The sequence below is a fragment of the Pungitius pungitius genome, chromosome 4, assembly GCF_949316345.1.
Source record: "Pungitius pungitius chromosome 4, fPunPun2.1, whole genome shotgun sequence".
Taxonomy (NCBI): Eukaryota; Metazoa; Chordata; class Actinopteri; order Perciformes; family Gasterosteidae; genus Pungitius; species Pungitius pungitius.
The window spans coordinates 25,081,770-25,101,016 of NC_084903.1; the positions used below are offsets into that span (position 1 = coordinate 25,081,770).

Below are 19,247 nucleotides of genomic sequence, written 5' to 3' on the forward strand. Positions count from 1 at the left end.
AGCAGCACATTGTGTCTACACAACGTGTCACGTCGTCACACTCCTGTTCCTCTTTAGATGTTCCTCCAGCTGAAGATGTGAAACCATCATAAGTCGGCTTTCTATCTCTCTGTAAAAATACCACCAATTCCCCTCAATCCTCCGAAAGCAGAACTGCTCTCTATCGTCAATATTTCATGTTTTAATATGTACAACAACGTGAACTCAACCCTTCAGTCTGACTATTTCTCGTTGAGTTTTATTAGTTTCACAAAGGACTTATGCTTTTATTTTGTAACAAAAAACAAACGGTACTCTTTCTGTGATGATGACGAAGGTGCAGCGAAGTGAACTTCCTTCATATTGTTTTGAGTTGATCCAAACCGGTCCAAACCGGTCCAAACAGCCGCCAGACATCTGCTTCTGTACCTTCAACCCTTCATCTTCATCTCGTCCTTCCCCTCATCCCCTCCCTCGCCAGTCGAGAGGATTATGGGTCCTGCTCATCCCTTCAGCCTTTATCGCAGACGCCTCAAACACCCCCTCCTCCCCGGACGCCGCGGCGCCGCGCCACGTAATCCCCCCGGTTCCCAGCGGGCAGCAGACCCGCCATTGTGTGAGCTTCTTAATTCACTGGAGTCGTGTCAGTTACAATCCTCACAATCACACAGCGCCGTGTCTGAGTATTAAAGACTCAACTATTGGCGTTCAGCGGGGCCTCCGTCCATCAAAAGTCTGCTTCACCACGTGGAAGATGAATATTTCATTTACTGAATGACAGGGGGCGCTCGTCTGGTCACATGTTCATGCCCCCCCCCCCCTCTTCATCCAAACAGAAATGCTTGCGGTTCAACCCGGATGCGACCGTCTGGGTCGCCAAGCAGCGGATCTTGTGCACGCTGAACCCGAGCCTGAAAGACGTGCTCAACTACGGGCTTTTCCAGCCGGCCAGCGACGGGAGGGACGGCAGGTTCCTGGATGAAGAGCGCGTCCTCCGAGAGTACCCGCAGCCAATCAGCAAGGGCGTCCCGTCTCTGGAGGTAAACCCTGAGTATGGCTGCCACGTAAACCGTGATATGCTACAATGACACGATCCCATGTGAATCTCACCGAACTAGAGCTGAGGCCTGAGGCCAAAGTCGCTTCATGAAGAGAGCGGAAAGGTTATCAGGACATGTGAATCCTTCTAATCATTCCTATTTCACTCCACAGTTCCGCTACAAGAGCCGAGTCTACAAGCAGCCCGACGTGGACGAGAAGCAGATCGCCAAGCTGCACACAAAGGTACCGCTCAGCAGATAGGAGCGACCCACTTAGCGTCCGCCGTGTCTGGGCCTTTGAAAGGCTCATGGATGAGAGCGTTGGCTAGAAGCAGAAACCAGTCCTGCACATCGAGCAAAACCAACACGCCGAGACCCAAACCAATAGCAAGCCCCCCCCGTGCTGTGGGGACGATTATCAAAGTGATTTGATCGAATCATTGTTTGCTTCCTCTAAGAGCAGGGCAGCAAACAGAGGCTTCATTCATCAGATAGAGAGAAGAAGTGGGAAACATCTCGTGGAGAGCTGGTCCCAACGGGTCGAGACACTCCAGAAAAAAAAGATGTCCGCCGCCTCCAGGAAGTCAGGCCGCCTCCCGCCAGAAGGTGTCACCAAAAAGAAATGAAGCCCACGGACTGCGTGGTTCTTTCAGCACCTTCTCAGGCAGCAGAATGTCTGTCCCCCTGGATTCGTTCCTCTGTGATGGGGGGCTGTGGGGGGGGGGGGGGGATCAGGATCTGATGATGCCGCTGTGAAGGAGCCACGCCAGAGCCAACAGCCGGCGCTCCGTCTCTGTCCCTGTCCCTGTCCCTCGTTCTCTCGGTCTCTTTGTCCCTCTCTCTGTCTCTATCCTTCTCTGTCTCTATCCCTCGCTCTCTTTGTCCCTTTGTCCGTCTCTGTCCCTCGCTCTCCGTCTCGGGCTAGATGACATCCTGCGGAGCGGCCAGAGCGTGAGTGTCTCTGGCAGCAGGAAACATTCTGACAGCTGCTCCGATTGTTGAGAGACGGGAGGAACGAGACAGACGATAACGCCATTCCAGACGTTTGAATTACCACGTAGAGTCGATGCGTTGGGGCGATTTCGGCCTCGTCGAGCCGGCTGCTGCTCTGTGGTTGGCTGAAGCTCACACTGAGACGGCCAATCGGTCTCCAGCCTCTCTCAGTCTGTCTCTCCCTCTCCTCGAGAGACAGACACCATACTCCAGAGAGTGAATCACCAGGAGACAAATGAGCTGCAATAAATAAAACAATTTCATGATGACACGGGACCTTGGACTTGAACCGTTGACATTTCCAGATATTGAGCCGGCAGTGACTCATCGTGTTTAATATCAAACTCAGATTGTCCTCATTGTGCCTCTGAAAAAACCACCAGAGAACTCGGATAACCAAATATTTCTTTAAGAAATAAAAAAGATTATAATGTGTTTTTAATAAAGCCAGAGTAAATAGATGATGGACTTTCTAACGTAGTTTACTGTTGGTTTCACAGGACCTGAACATTATTACAGCATGTTTCCATAACAGGCTAGAAGAGAAGAGGGCGTAGTCCGTCAATTTATTGAATCAACATCATGGAATGAAAATAATTACTAAAATACTACTACTAAAATAACAATTCAATGAAATCATTCAATTTTAACCCGGGGCATCCTCATTATCATGTGGGTTTTGATGTGTTTTGCAATGAATGGGAGCACCTTCGGGTTTAATGGTCTCCAGGGCCCTGTTCCTCGTACCTGGTTCATCTAAGTCGATCGAATGTCCCATTATCCAGCTTGAATTAACATCAAGCTGACATCAGGCTCTCGGTTCCTCGAAGGTGGATCAGCGCTCAAACCGTCGTTTGAACCAGAATCATCAGGATTATTGTCCTACATCAGAAGGAGGAAGAGTCCATCACAGAAACAAGCATTTTTTAACGGTACAACAGCAAAGGAACTTAAAGGAAGACGAGCAGGAGATGATCAAATGTGTATTTGAATCTCTTCTGTCGGATGAATTGAAATGCTTTATAACTCTGATCAATCAGAGTATATTTCTATAAATGCGCCTCCTGGCAGAAGGCTTCATGAAATCATCCAATGAGAATAATGAGTCTGTGGGACAGTGAGTGAGACAATCTGTGTGTGAGATAGTATGAGACAGTCTGTAGGACAGTGAGTGAGACAGTCTGTGTGTGAGACAGTATGAGACAGTCTGTGGGACTGTGAGTGAGGCAGTGTGTGAGACAGTCTGTGTGTGAGACAGTATGAGACAGTCTGTGGGACAGTGAGTGAGACAATCTGTGTGTGAGATAGTATGAGACAGTCTGTAGGACAGTGAGTGAGACAGTCTGTGTGTGAGACAGTATGAGACAGTCTGTGGGACAGTGAGTGAGACAGTCTGTGTGTGAGACAGTATGAGACAGTGTGTGGGACAGTGAGTGAGACAGTCTGTGTGTGAGACAGTATGAGACAGTCTGTGGGACAGTGAGTGAGACAGTGTGTGAGACAGTCTGTGTGTGAGACAGTATGAGACAGTCTGTGGGACTGTGAGTGAGGCAGTGTGTGAGACAGTCTGTGTGTGAGACAGTATGAGACAGTCTGTGGGACAGTGAGTGAGACAATCTGTGTGTGAGATAGTATGAGACAGTCTGTAGGACAGTGAGTGAGACAGTCTGTGTGTGAGACAGTATGAGACAGTCTGTGGGACAGTGAGTGAGACAGTCTGTGTGTGAGACAGTATGAGACAGTCTGTAGGACAGTGAGTGAGAGAGTCTGTAGGACAGTGAGTGAGACAGTCTGTAGGACAGTGAGTGAGATAGTCTGTGTGTGGGACAGTGAGTGAGCCAGTTTGTGTGTGAGACAGTATGAGACAGTCTGTGGGACAGTGAGTGAGGCAGTCTGTAGGACAGTGAGTGAGACAGCCTGCGTGTGAGACAGTATGAGACAGTCTGTAGGAAAGTGAGTGAGACAGTCTGTGTGTGAGACAGTATGAGACAGTCTGTGGGACAGTGAGTGAGACAGTCTGTGTGTGAGACAGTATGAGACAGTCTGTAGGACAGTGAGTGAGAGAGTCTGTAGGACAGTGAGTGAGACAGTCTGTAGGACAGTGAGTGAGATAGTCTGTGTGTGGGACAGTGAGTGAGCCAGTTTGTGTGTGAGACAGTATGAGACAGTCTGTGGGACAGTGAGTGAGGCAGTCTGTAGGACAGTGAGTGAGACAGCCTGCGTGTGAGACAGTATGAGACAGTCTGTAGGAAAGTGAGTGAGACAGTCTGTGTGTGAGACAGTATGAGACAGTCTGTGGGACAGTGAGTGAGACAGTCTGTGTGTGATACAGTATGAGACAGTCTGTAGGACAGTGAGTGAGACAGTCTGTGTGTGAGACAGTCTGTAGGACAGTGAGTGAGACAGTATGTGTGTGAGACAGTATGAGACAGTCTGTAGGACAGTGAGTGGGACAGTATGTGTGTGAGACAGTATGAGACAGTCTGTAGGACAGTGAGTGGGACAGTCTGTGTGTGAGACAGTATGAGACATCATCGATGGCGCTCGTCCAGGACGTCATCGATGATGTCATAACGGGTCTTTGTGATGTCTCCTATGAAACGTGAATCTCGCTGATGTCGCTCCTTCATCAATGAGGAAGAGAGTGATGAACTAATCCAGCAGCTCAGATGTTTTTCGATGTGTTGCTATGGTGATTTAGCCAAACCTGCTTTGGATCTACGTCATCTCATCCTGAAGATGGTGGGGTTTACTCCGTTAAGTCCGTACGAGGAACGGAGCCCAGATCCCATGTTTTGTTTGTTTTTTTGCTTGTTTTTGCTTGTTTTCCCTCTTTGGTCGAGGACGTTAACATCTGTGAACGATCCGTGAGAGAGTGCAGTGATTCACGTTAAATAAAAAGTGTATTTGCTGAAGCACTTTAATTTGCATATCTGGGACACCCTGCCCCCCCCCTTTCATTCTTCCTCTGCCTATTCTTGCATAGCTTCCCGTTGCCATCTCACCGTTAGCTCCTCGTTCTCTCGCCTCCTTCAGGGAGCTGCTCTCTTATCTATTTTTGTCTTGCGTCCTGGAGAGGAAGCCGACAGGAGCGCAGCACAGAGGAGAAACCATCCCTCTCCCCACAATGCCCCCCCCCCCCCCCCCCCGAAACCCTCCCTCGGTTCCACGCTGTAGTCCTAAACGCTTCCACTGTTCACCCTCGGTTGTGTTTGACCTCCGACCCCTTCCTCTGTCTCCACTTCTATTTCAGTCGCTCTGCAGCTCTGAACCTGCTGTTTTTCTCTCTCACACCCACCGCCGTTTGTTCTCTCTTCCCACTGCAATGACTCCATCTCTTCCTGCACAGGCCAACCTGAGGAAGTTCATGGACCTCATCCAGCACAACCAGGTGGACAAGGTGCAGAAGTTGTTGGAGAGAGGCTTCGATCCCAACTACCATGACGGGGAGACCGGTGGTAAGACAGAGGCCTGACCACAAACACCTCAACACCCAGAGGCCTGGAGACAGCAGCTTGCCGGAGCAAGTCCCATGTAGGGTCCACGCATGTAGACACCTTGTCTCTCTGGTCTCCGGTGGCACCTTGTTGAACCGCAGCATGTCGCTGGTATCAGAGGGTGGGGCTACTCGCTGATTGACAGGTCCCTACGTCCTCCTCAGTCCTTATATGGTCACTTCCTGTTCACTGGCCAACATACCAGTGCACCTTTCCATGGTTGACGTCCCCATGACTACGTCCACTTGTTTTGGACCCTCTGTGGGTGGTGTCATGTGTTTCCCTTGCAGCACCATCACTGGGCTCCACTTATCGCACTGCCAGAAAAACACAACTTTCAACTGGGTCCATCGCTGAGCGTAGCGGCGTTCAGTGGTTGGAAGGTGTGCGTGCCGTGCAGCGAGGTAGTGACTCGATAAACCGTCCCAAACGACGCAGGAGTCTCTGAAGGAGAGGAATCTGCTCGTTGTCCTTCATTCAAAGTGTCCAGATATCAGAAGAGAAGAGGGATCCAAAGCTCCTTTCAGTGGTTGGCTCTTGGATATTAATGTTTGTTTGCTGCGTTATGAAGAGGACAGTTGAGGGTGTCTTAATAAGCTTGGAGACTTATTGTTAAATTAAAGCTTTATTGCTGAGGAGGAGCGCCGCCTCTCTCTTTTTGATCTCAGCTGTCCGGCCTCTTCATCGTGATTAGCAGAATAAAATGGAAGCACTCTTCCTCCTGCTGCTCGTGTCTGCACACGGCTTCATTTTAATCTCTCATCCTTCTGCTGCACAACAAATGTTTCATTTCCTCTGCTAATCGTGCAGCTTCATCCCCTCAACAATGAAGAAACAGCCAATATAAAAACACATTTGTTTGATACATTATGCAACCACCACGGAGAGGCACGAGTCACCTGACCTGCAAATATCAAAGTAATAAGTGAGTTAAAAACAAAGCGGTGAAACAGTGCTGTGTTGAGAGGAGCTGATTGACATTTCCAATTATCTCCTCGTCTGTATCACTCTAATTAATGAGGGCAGCCTGTTGACCTGCTTTTAAAATACTTGGGCAGGTGTTTCTTTTTATTCATGTTTATTCTGAGGCTGTGACTCGTTCTCTCACTTTGTCTGACCTCCTCTGATATCTCCACAATAATTGCTCATTATAGTAAAATATTTGGAGTTGGTGTTCCTATATCAAAAGTTGCATTAACTAACTTAGATACCCAGTGTAACGTAATGATTAGAAGAGTTTCTTTCTAGCACATTCACAAACATATTGCTGAAAATCTACAAAGCGAATCACAAATCCATTGCAGCGTTCACGATTGTATGAGTGAGCACTACATCACAACCACGTATGGAAACATGTAGTCAAGACAATATATTTAAAAAAAGGTCGGAACGATCGGGATTCAAACCCCGTGGGTCAAAACATCCTGAAGCCAACTTCTCTACGCAGTGAGCTATGGAGAGTCACAGGTTTACCTGTGCGGTTACAGGTGTCTACACCAATATCTTGGTCCATTTCTTCTGCAGAGAGTCCGCTGACCTTCGCCGCCCACCTGGACGACGTGGTGGAGCTGATCAAGGTGCTGAAGAGCGGAGGAGCTCACCTGGACTTCAGAGCCAAAGACGGCATGACGGCCCTCCACAAAGCTGCTCGCTCCAAGAACCTGGTGGCGCTCACGGTAAAGGAGCTCAAGGTCACCTCAAGGTCAAGTGGTTAATGTTTAGGGGCTCAAGGTCACCTCAAGATCACATTGTTCCTGTTTAGGGGCTTAAGGTCACATGGTTCCTGTTTAGGGGCTCAAGGTCGGACTCAAGGTCACGTGGTTCATTGTTTAGGGGCTCAAGGTCACATGGTTCCTATTTAGGGGCTCAAGGTCAGCTCAAGGTCACATGGTCCCTGTTTAAGAGCTCAAGGTCACGTGGTTCATGTTTAGGAGCTCAAGGTCACCTCAAGGTCAGATGTTTAATAATCTGCTCGGTTCTGATTGGAGGAGAGTTGTGATGGGTTTCTTCGTTTTTAGAATATTTTAAGTAGTTTATCAACATGACTTTAGGTGAGATGATTAATATTGTATCCTTCCTTTGAATAGATGAACTTATACATGATTTACAAACCTCTAGAAACTACAAATATGATGACTCGCCCAACGAGATAATTCAAACGTCCTCCTCTGTCCTAACCCTGCACACACACACACACACACACACACACACACCCCAGACGCTGCTGGAGCTGGGAGCGTCTCCGGACTACAAGGACAGCCGGGGGCTGACCCCCCTGTACCACAGCGTGCTGGTGGGCGGAGACCCGGGCTGCTGCGAGCTGCTGCTGAGCCAGCACGCCGCCGTGTGCTGCCAGGACGAGAACGGGTGGCACGAAGTCCACCAGGTGAGACACACACACACACACTGGGAGAAGCTGGTGCTGGGAGGGGGGGGGGGGGCAAACCAAAGCACACATAGACACTGACACACAGCAGCTGTTCCACCTATGAAGACACCCTGCAGCAGTGACAACACACACACACTCACTGTGGTGTGTGTGTGTGTGTGTTAGGGCTCATCAGGTTCATCAGATGGTTGATGTCTCTTCCTCCTGCCCCCCCCCTCTTACCCCCCACAACACCCCCTTAGGACCCATCAGGCTGAGAGACCGAATAGGTCCATTGATGAGACCTCCCATCGCTGACGATGTCTCCGTATATGAACCTACTGTGTGTGTCTCTCCTCCTCTCTGTCCCTATGTCTTTCCCTTTACACAGACACACACACACACACACAGACACACACACACACCCCTCACATTGGGGGCGGGATCAGTCGGGCTTCTCAGCTGCTGACATCTAGTGCTGAAAGCCGCTCACTGCAGCTAACGCGATACGAGAGAGGCTTTGCTAATGTTTGTGTGTGTGTGCATATGTGTGTGTGTGTGTGTGTGTGTGTGTGCATATGTGTGTGTGTGTGTGTTCTCAGGCTTGCCGTCATGGCAATGTGCAGCACTTGGAGCATCTGCTGTTCTACGGAGCAGATATGAGCGCTCAGAACGCCTCGGGGAACACCGGCCTGCACATCTGTGCCCTGTACAACCAGGTGAGGGGCCGTGTGTGTGTGTGTGTGTGTGTGTGTGTGTGTGTGTGTGTGTGAAACACGTTGAGGGGAAAGAGCCTCGTGAGTATTGCTTTTCTAACTCACTGTTTGTGGACTTTCTTCATCTGCATTCGATGCTTTACTCATCTCATGGAAACGTATCATCCACAACGAGTCCTTCACACAAACACCGTTCTTCTCAGGAAACACTTCCTAACACCTGGTTTTGTTCAATAAAGATAATGTAATACTTAGTTATGTTAAATGAAGACGATGTAATACTTAGTTATGTTAAATAAAGACGATGTAATTCTGATATTAGTCAAACATTCTTGTCTAAAAATGTCATGAACATATTTTAGAAGCGTTTGATTTGAAACTTTGAAACATATTTTTAGTTTCGTGGGAACGTGGTTGCCTAGGAGACCGGTTCCTGGTATAAGTACACTAAACATCCTGAGCGTGTACTCACGGCAGGCCAACGTTGTATTTGTACTTCACGAAAAACGCCATCTTCTCTTCGTCCCTCGATTGACGGACAAATAAAACCTCACATGACCAACTTATGCCCTGAATGTGAGACAGCGTTTCCACGGCAACCCGAGGAGCAACATCACAGACCTTCATCCCTCATGTGTAAGTGTGTCTCACACCATGAATGTGTCCCACATCATGATTGTGTCTCACATCATGATAGTGTCTCACACCATCAGTGTGTCTCACATCATGATTGTGTCTCACACCATGATAGTGTCCCACATCATGATTGTGTCTCACACCATGATAGTGTCCCACATCATGATTGTGTCTCACATCATGATTGTGTCTCACATCATGATAGTGTCCCACATCATGATTGTGTCTCACATCATGATTGTGTCTCACATCATGATAGTGTCCCACATCATGATTGTGTCTCACATCATGATTGTGTCCCACACATGAATGTGTCTCACACCATGATTGTGTCTCACACCATGATTGTGTCTCACATCATGATTGTGTCTCACGCCATGATAGTGTCTCACACCATCAGTGTGTCTCACATCATGATTGTGTCTCACACCATGAATGTGTCTCACACCATGATTGTGTCTCACACCATGAATGTGTCTCACACATGAATGTGTCTCACACCATGATTGTGTCTCACACCATGATTGTGTCTCACATCATGATTGTGTCTCACACCATGAATGTGTCTCACACCATGATTGTGTCTCACACCATGAATGTGTCTCACACATGAATGTGTCTCACACCATGATTGTGTCTCACACCATGATTGTGTCTCACATCATGATTGTGTCTCACACCATGATTGTGTCTCACACCATGATTGTGTCTCACATCATGATTGTGTCTCACGCCATGATTGTGTCTCACATCATGATAGTGTCCCACATCATGATTGTGTCTCACACCATGAATGTGTCTCACACCATGATTGTGTCTCACACCATGAATGTGTCTCACACATGAATGTTTCTCACACCATGATTGTGTCTCACACCATGATTGTGTCTCACATCATGATTGTGTCTCACGCCATGATAGTGTCTCACACCATCAGTGTGTCTCACATCATGATTGTGTCTCACACCATGATTGTGTCTCACATCATGATTGTGTCTCACATCATGATTGTGTCTCACACCATGATTGTGTCTCACATCATGATAGTGTCCCACATCATGATTGTGTCTCACATCATGATAGTGTCTCACACCATGATTGTGTCTCACATCATGATAGTGTCTCACACCATCAGTGTGTCTCACATCATGATTGTGTCTCACACCATGATTGTGTCTCACATCATGATTGTGTCTCACATCATGATTGTGTCTCACACCATGATTGTGTCTCACATCATGATAGTGTCTCACATCATGATTGTGTCTCACATCATGATAGTGTCCCACATCATGATTGTGTCTCACATCATGATTGTGTCTCACATCATGATAGTGTCCCACATCATGATTGTGTCCCACATCATGATTGTGTCTCACATCATGATAGTGTCCCACATCATGATTGTGTCTCACATCATGATTGTGTCTCACATCATGATAGTGTCTCACACCATCAGTGTGTCTCACATCATGATTGTGTCCCACACATGAATGTGTCTCACACCATGATTGTGTCTCACACCATGATTGTGTCTCACATCATGATTGTGTCTCACGCCATGATAGTGTCTCACACCATCAGTGTGTCTCACATCATGATTGTGTCTCACACCATGATTGTGTCTCACATCATGATTGTGTCTCACATCATGATAGTGTCTCACACCATCAGTGTGTCTCACATCATGATTGTGTCCCACACATGAATGTGTCTCACACCATGATTGTGTCTCACACCATGATTGTGTCTCACATCATGATTGTGTCTCACGCCATGATAGTGTCTCACACCATCAGTGTGTCTCACATCATGATTGTGTCTCACACCATGATTGTGTCTCACATCATGATTGTGTCTCACATCATGATTGTGTCTCACACCATGAATGTGTCTCACACCATGATTGTGTCTCACACCATGAATGTGTCTCACACCATGGTTGTGTCTCACACAATGAATGTGTCTCACACCATGATTGTGTCTCACATCATGATTGTGTCTCACACCATGATAGTGTCTCACACCATGATTGTGTCTCACACCATGATTGTGTCTCACATCATGATTGTGTCTCACACGATGATTGTGTCTCACACCATGATTGTGTCTCACACCATGATTGTGTCTCACATCATGATTGTGTCTCACACCATGATAGTGTCTCACACCATCAGTGTGTCTCACACCATGATTGTGTCTCACACCATGAATGTGTCTCACACCATGATAGTGTCTCACACCATGAATGTGTCTCACACCATGATAGTGTCTCACACCATGAATGTGTCTCACACCATGAATGTGTCTCACACCATGAATGTGTCTCACACCATGATAGTGTCTCACACCATGAATGTGTCTCACACCATGATTGTGTCTCACATCATGATAGTGTCTCACACCATCAGTGTGTCTCACACCATGATTGTGTCTCACACCATGAATGTGTCTCACACCATGAATGTGTCTCACACCATGATAGTGTCTCACACCATCAGTGTGTCTCACACCATGATTGTGTCTCACATCATAATTGCGTCTCACACCATGAATGTGTCTCACATCATCAATGTGTCTCACATCATGATTGTGTCTCACACCATGATTGTGTCTCACACCATGAATGCGTCTCACATCATCAATGTGTCTCACATCATGATGTGCAGAAATCACATGGAAGATGAATATTTTTTTCATTGGTCGATGTACATTTTTTTTCAGTATCTGCGTGAAGCTTTTTAAATTTTTTTTTTACTCTCAAGTATTTATATTCTCTTGTGTTTGTGTGTGTGTGTGTGTGATTGTGTGATTGTGTGTGTGTGCTCCGTACATGCGTGGTTGAGCACTTAGTGGGCGATTTGTGCAGTAGATCCAAACCCCTCAGCACTCTCCATTCCTCTGTTCTTCTCTCCTCCCTCTGTCCTCTGAGTGGAGCGGTAGATGCACACTTAGCGGACCTCATGTAGGTAGCGTGGACTTTCTGTCCCTCTGTTCGCTGCTGGGATGTTTATCCGACCACTTCCTGCTCCCTCTGACTTCTGAGCCGGGCCGCAGAGTGAGAGGATTTGAGGTTCTGGACGGTTCCTCGGCCCTCCTTTCATACTCTTCCTTCTCTCCTCAGGATAACTGCGCCCGAGTGCTTCTGGTCCGCGGAGCCGACAAAGAAGTGAAGAACTACAACAGCCAGAGTCCATTTCAGGTAGAGGACACCAGAGCCCGTCTTCTGCTCTGCATGCATGTGACTGTAGATCTATTTCAGCATTCAGCGTGGGGGAAAAAAAAACATATTTGGAAGCAGCACAATTTCTTCATCTCATTTGTTACCATGGCAACAGTGTAAAATGGCCGAGGTCAGCAGCTACGGGGGGGTTGCCGATGTTTATTGGCGTTCAGGTGGTCTGCTGAAGCATCAAGGAAGGAGAGCTTCTTGATCATTATTCACAGGACTGTGGCAAAGTAAAGGCATCAATAATCTCTTGATTCAGACTCTGAGTCACACCTAAAAGTCATGAAAACCCTGCTGAAGCGTTTTTAACTTTTCACATTAAAACTGTGAAGAAAACGAGTTTCAGTAACTTCAGGAAATAAGGAGCCGCCTTTAAATGAGAGAGAATTTAAAATGTTTTCTCTCAGGTTTCCTTTAGAAAAGAAATATTACATCATCCACTATTACATAATCCACCCATCATTCTGCCACTACTACGTATACATAGTGTACCATAATACTATTACATACACTGAGTACATAGTCTGTTGTCTATATTTTGTTTCAAATATGAACTCACACGATAACTTCATCATTCAGTCAGCATACGGTCGGGGGGGGGGGGGGGGGGGGTCCACTGGGCCCGGTGTGGAGGAGGAGGAGCCTCACGAGGAGCCGTGCACGCGCTCGGCTTCCCGCCCGCTCTTACTATCTTTATCTGTCCGCCTACTGCCAGCACAGTCAGTGTGGGGAGGGGGGGGGGGGGGACCAAAAGAACCCCCCTCAGGGACCTATTCCCATCAAACTCCACGGGCACCAGCCCTTTATTCCAGACCCCCCTTGTCCCAATTGTGCGACAGCTTATACCCCCCCCCCCCCCCCCAAAAAAGAAACACGCTTTGCCTCCAAAAATGCACCCTTTGGCTGCAGGAAGGAGAGAAGCACATGGCTAATCAATATGCAGAGTGATGTCATGGGGGGGGGTCAAGGTCTGATTCAGGGCAGGACGGAGATGTCTCATTGGTTTGGGTCCATTGGGTCGTCCCTCCATTGTTGGCTTGGCAGTACAGACCCGCGTCTTTTGAGTCCTTTCTCATACACATGTGTCTCTTTTATTTGTGCGCACTCGTTAATATTTCCAGCGATGTCTAGGGGGAGTCGGGGGGGGGGGGGGGGGGGTCGCTAACTTTGACCAAGGAAATCGCTTGAAGCCAAATGAACTCCTGGAGTACAAATGTTAATAGAAAGAGACGCTGCTACCGACTGAGGTGTGTGTGTCTGTCTGTGTGTGTGTGTGTGTGTGTGTGTGTGTGTGTGCTTGTGTGTGTGTGTGTGTGTGTGTGTGTGTGTGTGTGTGTGTGTGTGCTTGTGTGGCCTCCTTAGTTGAGGCCTCCCATCATCCTCTCAGAGCAGCTGTTCTTTTTCCAAAGAGATACACATTCATTCCCTTTATTTACAATCTATTTATTCATTTATTTACAAGCCCCCAACGACTGGTCTCCTCTTCCTCGAACCCTCTGAGCATTTCATCCTCTCCCTGATTTCATCTCCATCTCCATGTCCTCCATTGTGCTAATCTAACACTCCTCATGGTCTACCTCAAAGTCTCCATGTTTAACTGCCAGAGTTTTGGTGACATGGCCACGCCCCCCCCCCCCCCCCTCCCCTCCACGCCCCCCCCTCCCACCTCATTCCCAGTGGCTCAGTGGGAATTCTGAACTACGCCAGCACCTGAAACACAACATGAGTCAGAGTTGATGGGCTCAGCAGCTCTGAGATGTTATGTAACTCTTATCAGCTTGAAGCAGCCATCGGCGCCGTGTTCTTCATCATCAGAGGACCAGCGGGGTCTCGTGGTCTTTGGTTTCAGTCTTTGGTGAACCTGGTTTCAGCTTGTGATGAATCCACCTGGTTCCCACAGTCAGACCTCGGTCCAGCTGCTTCAGAGGGTTCATCCACACTCAATCCTAACTCTGAGAGGCCCTTTGAATGCTGACCTCAGCTGCCTGTGAGTCCTCTCCTCATTAGCATCGTTAGCATCATTAGCACCATTAGCATCCTCTTCATCCCACGTGTGTGCCTGTAATTATTTGCTCATTAGAACAGCAGCAAACCCGTGTTTACTTGACAATTATCACACAGCAGGAACTATTTTAACTTCAAGTTATATCTCCTACCTTCACTGTGAGGCACGTTGTCAAGAACTCTGAACTTTGAGAAATGAGCACAGAATGTGATTCACATCCCCAAAGGCAAAAAACATTGTCCTTCACGTTAATACAGACGTCTTGCATCAACGTTCACACAAATGACACCATGACGTAATTCACTCAGGTTCTCGCTCTGCTCATCTTCTCAAAATATGGAACGTGTGGATGGAGAAAAAATAGGACTCATATTTAATGAAAGGAAACAGGACTCAGGTTTAAGGAAAGGAAACAGGACTCAGGTTTAAGGAAAGGAAACAGGACTCATACTTAGGTAAACGGAAACAGGATTCATATTTAAGGAAAGGAGACATGAGTCAGATTTAAGGAAACAGGGCTCATATTTTAGGAAAGGAACCTACCTGCAGGTGATGTTCTCTTGGTTTTCGGGTCGAGGTGCTTTCAATGCGACTTGTCTTCTTTTCTCCTAAACACGCCATGAAGGCCGTGAACGCCATGAACGCAAAGATACAGGAGGTTTGTCCTTTTCACATTTTCATTGTCTCTGTCCCCTCGGCAAGGACAGCTGGGTCTTTTGTCCCTCATCGTCTGCTTCATCGATCGCTGATGGATTTTACGTCTCATGCTTTGCTTCCTGTACACAAACCATTTGTCTCCATGACAACCGGGGAAGAGGAGGAGAAGGATGGAACTGGGGGCGGAGGCGAGGCCAGTGACGGTGGGCGGTGGAATGAGGATGAGGGTTAAATCAGGACTGCGCTTCACGTCACGTGACCTCATCCCCTTCCTACGGAGTGGTAGCTCACTTTATTTGAGTTCTCTGTGAGGTCACAAGGTCACGAGACATCAAGAGGATGGCGTTGGCTGAAAGGAAGAAGCTCTCGTTTAAGAGAACAAGTGTGTTATTCACTGTGGAGGCCACCACCTTCTTTTTGGTTGTAGCTAGAGGGCGGAGCTAATTACAACCACACCAACCAAACAATAAACTTTCAGGTAATTAAAACACTCGGTTTGACATATAGATGTCGCCAGGATAGAGACCTGTCACTCACAGTAGCCCCGCCCATTAAGCACACCTGCTTTATGGTCCATTTGAATTGAAACTAGAGAGTCATTTCCTCATAGACGTCTATGGGAGCAGAGGAGTCGCCCCCTGCTGGTCAGTACACAGAAGTAGAGTCATTTCCTCGTAGACGTCTATGGGAGCAGAGGAGTCGCCCCCTGCTGGTCACTACACAGAAGTAGAGTCATTTCCTCATAGACGTCTATGGGAGCAGAGGAGTCGCCCCCTGCTGGTCACTACACAGAAGTAGAGTCATTTCCTCATAGACGTCTATGGGAGCAGAGGAGTTGCCCCCTGCTGGTCACTACACAGAAGTAGAGTCATTTCCTCATAGACGTCTATGGGAGCAGAGGAGTCGCCCCCTGCTGGTCACTACACAGAAGTAGAGTCATTTCCTCATAGACGTCTATGGGAGCAGAGGAGTCGCCCCCTGCTGGTCACTACACAGAAGTAGAGTCATTTCCTCATAGACGTCTATGGGAGCAGAGGAGTCGCCCCCTGCTGGTCACTACACAGAAGTAGAGTCATTTCCTCATAGACGTCTATGGGAGCAGAGGAGTCGCCCCCTGCTGGTCACTACACAGAAGTAGAGTCATTTCCTCGTAGACGTCTATGGGAGCAGAGGAGTCGCCCCCTGCTGGTCACTACACAGAAGTAGAGTCATTTCCTCATAGACGTCTATGGGAGCAGAGGAGTCGCCCCCTGCTGGTCACTACACAGAAGTAGAGTCATTTCCTCATAGACGTCTATGGGAGCAGAGGAGTCGCCCCCTGCTGGTCACTACACAGAAGTAGAGTCATTTCCTCATAGACGTCTATGGGAGCAGAGGAGTCGCCCCCTGCTGGTCACTACACAGAAGTAGAGTCATTTCCTCATAGACGTCTATGGGAGCAGAGGAGTCGCCCCCTGCTGGTCACTACACAGAAGTAGAGTCATTTCCTCATAGACGTCTATGGGAGCAGAGGAGTCGCCCCCTGCTGGTCACTACACAGAAGTAGAGTCATTTCCTCATAGACGTCTATGGGAGCAGAGGAGTCGCCCCCTGCTGCTCACTACACAGAATGACGCTCACTTTTCAGTACTTTTAACAACAAGTGAGCCTGAAACTACAGTTCATTGTACAAAATAAGCACAACCGACCCGACAACTTTCACCTTTAAATCACACTATAATCACACATTGAGGTACCCCCCCCCCCCCCCGCCCCCCGCCGGAAGAATCACATTTGCCCTGAAGTCACGATGACAGCGGCTCGGAGGATGATATTATTGAAATATTCACAGGATGTGTGCTGCTGGGAACCTGCTGTGTTCCTGAGGCTCCTGAGTGCTTTTATCTCACAAGTGTTTTTATTTATATGAAGAAAAGGTCGACTGCAGAGGGAGGGGGGCACAGATTTACTACTCAAGCCAACTGCTCTTTAATAATGCACCTTTTCTATCTCCGGAATATGTGTTGAGAGCATTACATAATGCTGCTGGGCTCCCCTTGAGTGTGTGTGTTTGTGTGCGTGTGTGCGTTTGTGTTTGTGTGTGGAAGAGGAACCTGACCCCCGTTATTTCACCGAGGGGGGGGGGACACTGCACCGGGGACATCTGCAGGCTGCAGGCCGCTCAGGGAGGGACAACCTCTGCCGCCCCCTGGTGGCCAGCCGGGGACGCTCCGCTCTGTGTGAGCCCCCGATCTCTAACGACAAATACCATGAAACATTTTTCTTTAGATGAAGTACATACTTTATGTTATTTTTCTTTATTCGGAAAGGAAAGGAACTATAAGTTTGATAAATAAATCATCATTTAAGAACTGTAGCTTGACTTTAAATTGTTTTGTCAGATCAAAACTCATGTGTTGGATGATTTTTACTGGTTTATAAACTAATCTTGGCTTTTGCGAGACTTCTTTACCCCTGAGGGGCATAAGACTAATTACAGTAGAGGGTCCTGGTCGTAGTTCCCTAAGAGGTGAAGGAATGAACATAATCCAGCAGCATTTCTGTCACTTTTAACAAGTTGTTACCAGTGAATGGTCTCACAGGAACATGTGACCCTGGGTGAAGCGCGTGCGTGCGTCCTAGATTACTGCGTCCAGATGCAGGAAGCCATTAAGCTTTGGATTTGATCAGGTTCAAAGTCGCTGGCTGTTGAAAGAGGAGAAAAATGCTCCAATCATCGGTTCTTCTGCTCTGGGAGACAATGCAGCACTTTGTGTGTCTCCTTTTCTGTGGAAAAGATTTCTCAAATAGAGAGATAATGGGAATAATTGTATTTTTGAAGACGCTGTTTCTGCAGATAATAAGAGCCCTTTATGTTTTACGTCTACATTGTTAAAGGAAGATCATATAAAAAAAGGTGTTCTTCCTTCTCCAGGTCGCCATTATTGCTGGAAACTTTGAGCTCGCCGAGCTCATCAAGAACCACAAAGAGACAGATACAGGTAAGAAGCTGCTCTTCTTCAGGTAACTATTCCCCCTATTGGTCCATCTATCCATCAATAACCCATTCACCAATTCACCTTATCATCAATGCACCCATTTACCCATCCTCCCCCCCCCCCCACCCCCCCCTTCACCATCCAGCACACATTCCTGAATCTCCCTGTGGATCCATTTCCAATCCGCCGTGTTCTGACCCCTCGTGTAATCCCGCCGCCGGATTACCACGGCGATGGCGAGAGGATGAAGGTTCATGTCGACGACCGTAACAATAATCCCTGAGCGATCGATCAATGGCTGAGCTGCTGGGGGCGGGGCGGGTTTGGTGCGAGCCGATTGGTCCACAGAGGCGCGATGAAGCCGACATTCTTCTAGTAATTGTGACACGACAGAACGCTCGGTGCCGTGCGCGTTGTGGCGCTTTAGTGGATTATAAATGATGTTTGTGTGTCAGAACAGATTAAAAGTTTAAACAGCTTGTCAGCACTTTTATTTCCCTTTGGAACCACTTTAAATCTTTTCCACACAATACTGAACCAAATGGAGCTTTTCAAGAGGCTGCATTCCCATTGTTTAAGGTCTTCATTTAGTTATTCAAATGCATGATAAATACAGTATATATATATATATATATTCTTTGTGTGTGAGAGGGAGGTGAGAAGAGAGATTTCTTGCGAACAGACAGAAATGAAGAAGAAAAAAAATTGAACAAACTCCATGTTTTCCTTCCTCTTGCTATTTATTACCTTTGGTTGCTTAGTTGCCACAGTTCTGGGGAGGCAGATTAAAGCTCTAATATAAACACCTAATGAAGTTACTTTCAAAAGCAAACCACCCTGAATCAATAAGAAATACTTTCTGTCGGGTGAAACCAGCACGGAGCTCGGCTCCGAGGATTAAACTTCAGAGCAAATGAGAAAAGATGAACAAACAAACAAATATATAAAGGAGGACAGGGAAAGATGAGGATCCAATCTAATCTCAGCATGTAATCCGCCAGTTGTTGCCCTGACTCATGGAGCACGGCTCGCCTGAGTGGGCCGAAATGCATCCCCCCCCCCCCCCCCCCCCCCCCCCCCCCCCCCCCCCCGAAACACACACACACCTCCACCTCCCCTCAGGCCGCTCACTACACCAACAAGTGAACA

The 19,247-nt window shown here is 47.7% G+C and overlaps 1 protein-coding gene across 3 annotated transcripts in view; it reads left to right on the top strand.

Annotated features, from left to right (window-relative positions):
* LOC119230055 (SH3 and multiple ankyrin repeat domains protein 2-like) overlaps window positions 1-19,247 on the top strand; it is an 85,234-nt gene that overhangs the window by 24,893 nt on the left and 41,094 nt on the right. For all 3 annotated transcript variants that reach the window (XM_037491025.2, XM_037491044.2, XM_037491062.2), the window contains exons 3-10: window positions 816-1,019; window positions 1,192-1,263; window positions 5,362-5,470; window positions 7,034-7,185; window positions 7,728-7,895; window positions 8,480-8,596; window positions 12,354-12,431; window positions 18,035-18,101. In XM_037491025.2, coding sequence (XP_037346922.2) covers window positions 816-1,019; window positions 1,192-1,263; window positions 5,362-5,470; window positions 7,034-7,185; window positions 7,728-7,895; window positions 8,480-8,596; window positions 12,354-12,431; window positions 18,035-18,101 — 967 coding nt within the window. The remainder of the gene's footprint in view (window positions 1-815; window positions 1,020-1,191; window positions 1,264-5,361; window positions 5,471-7,033; window positions 7,186-7,727; window positions 7,896-8,479; window positions 8,597-12,353; window positions 12,432-18,034; window positions 18,102-19,247) is intronic.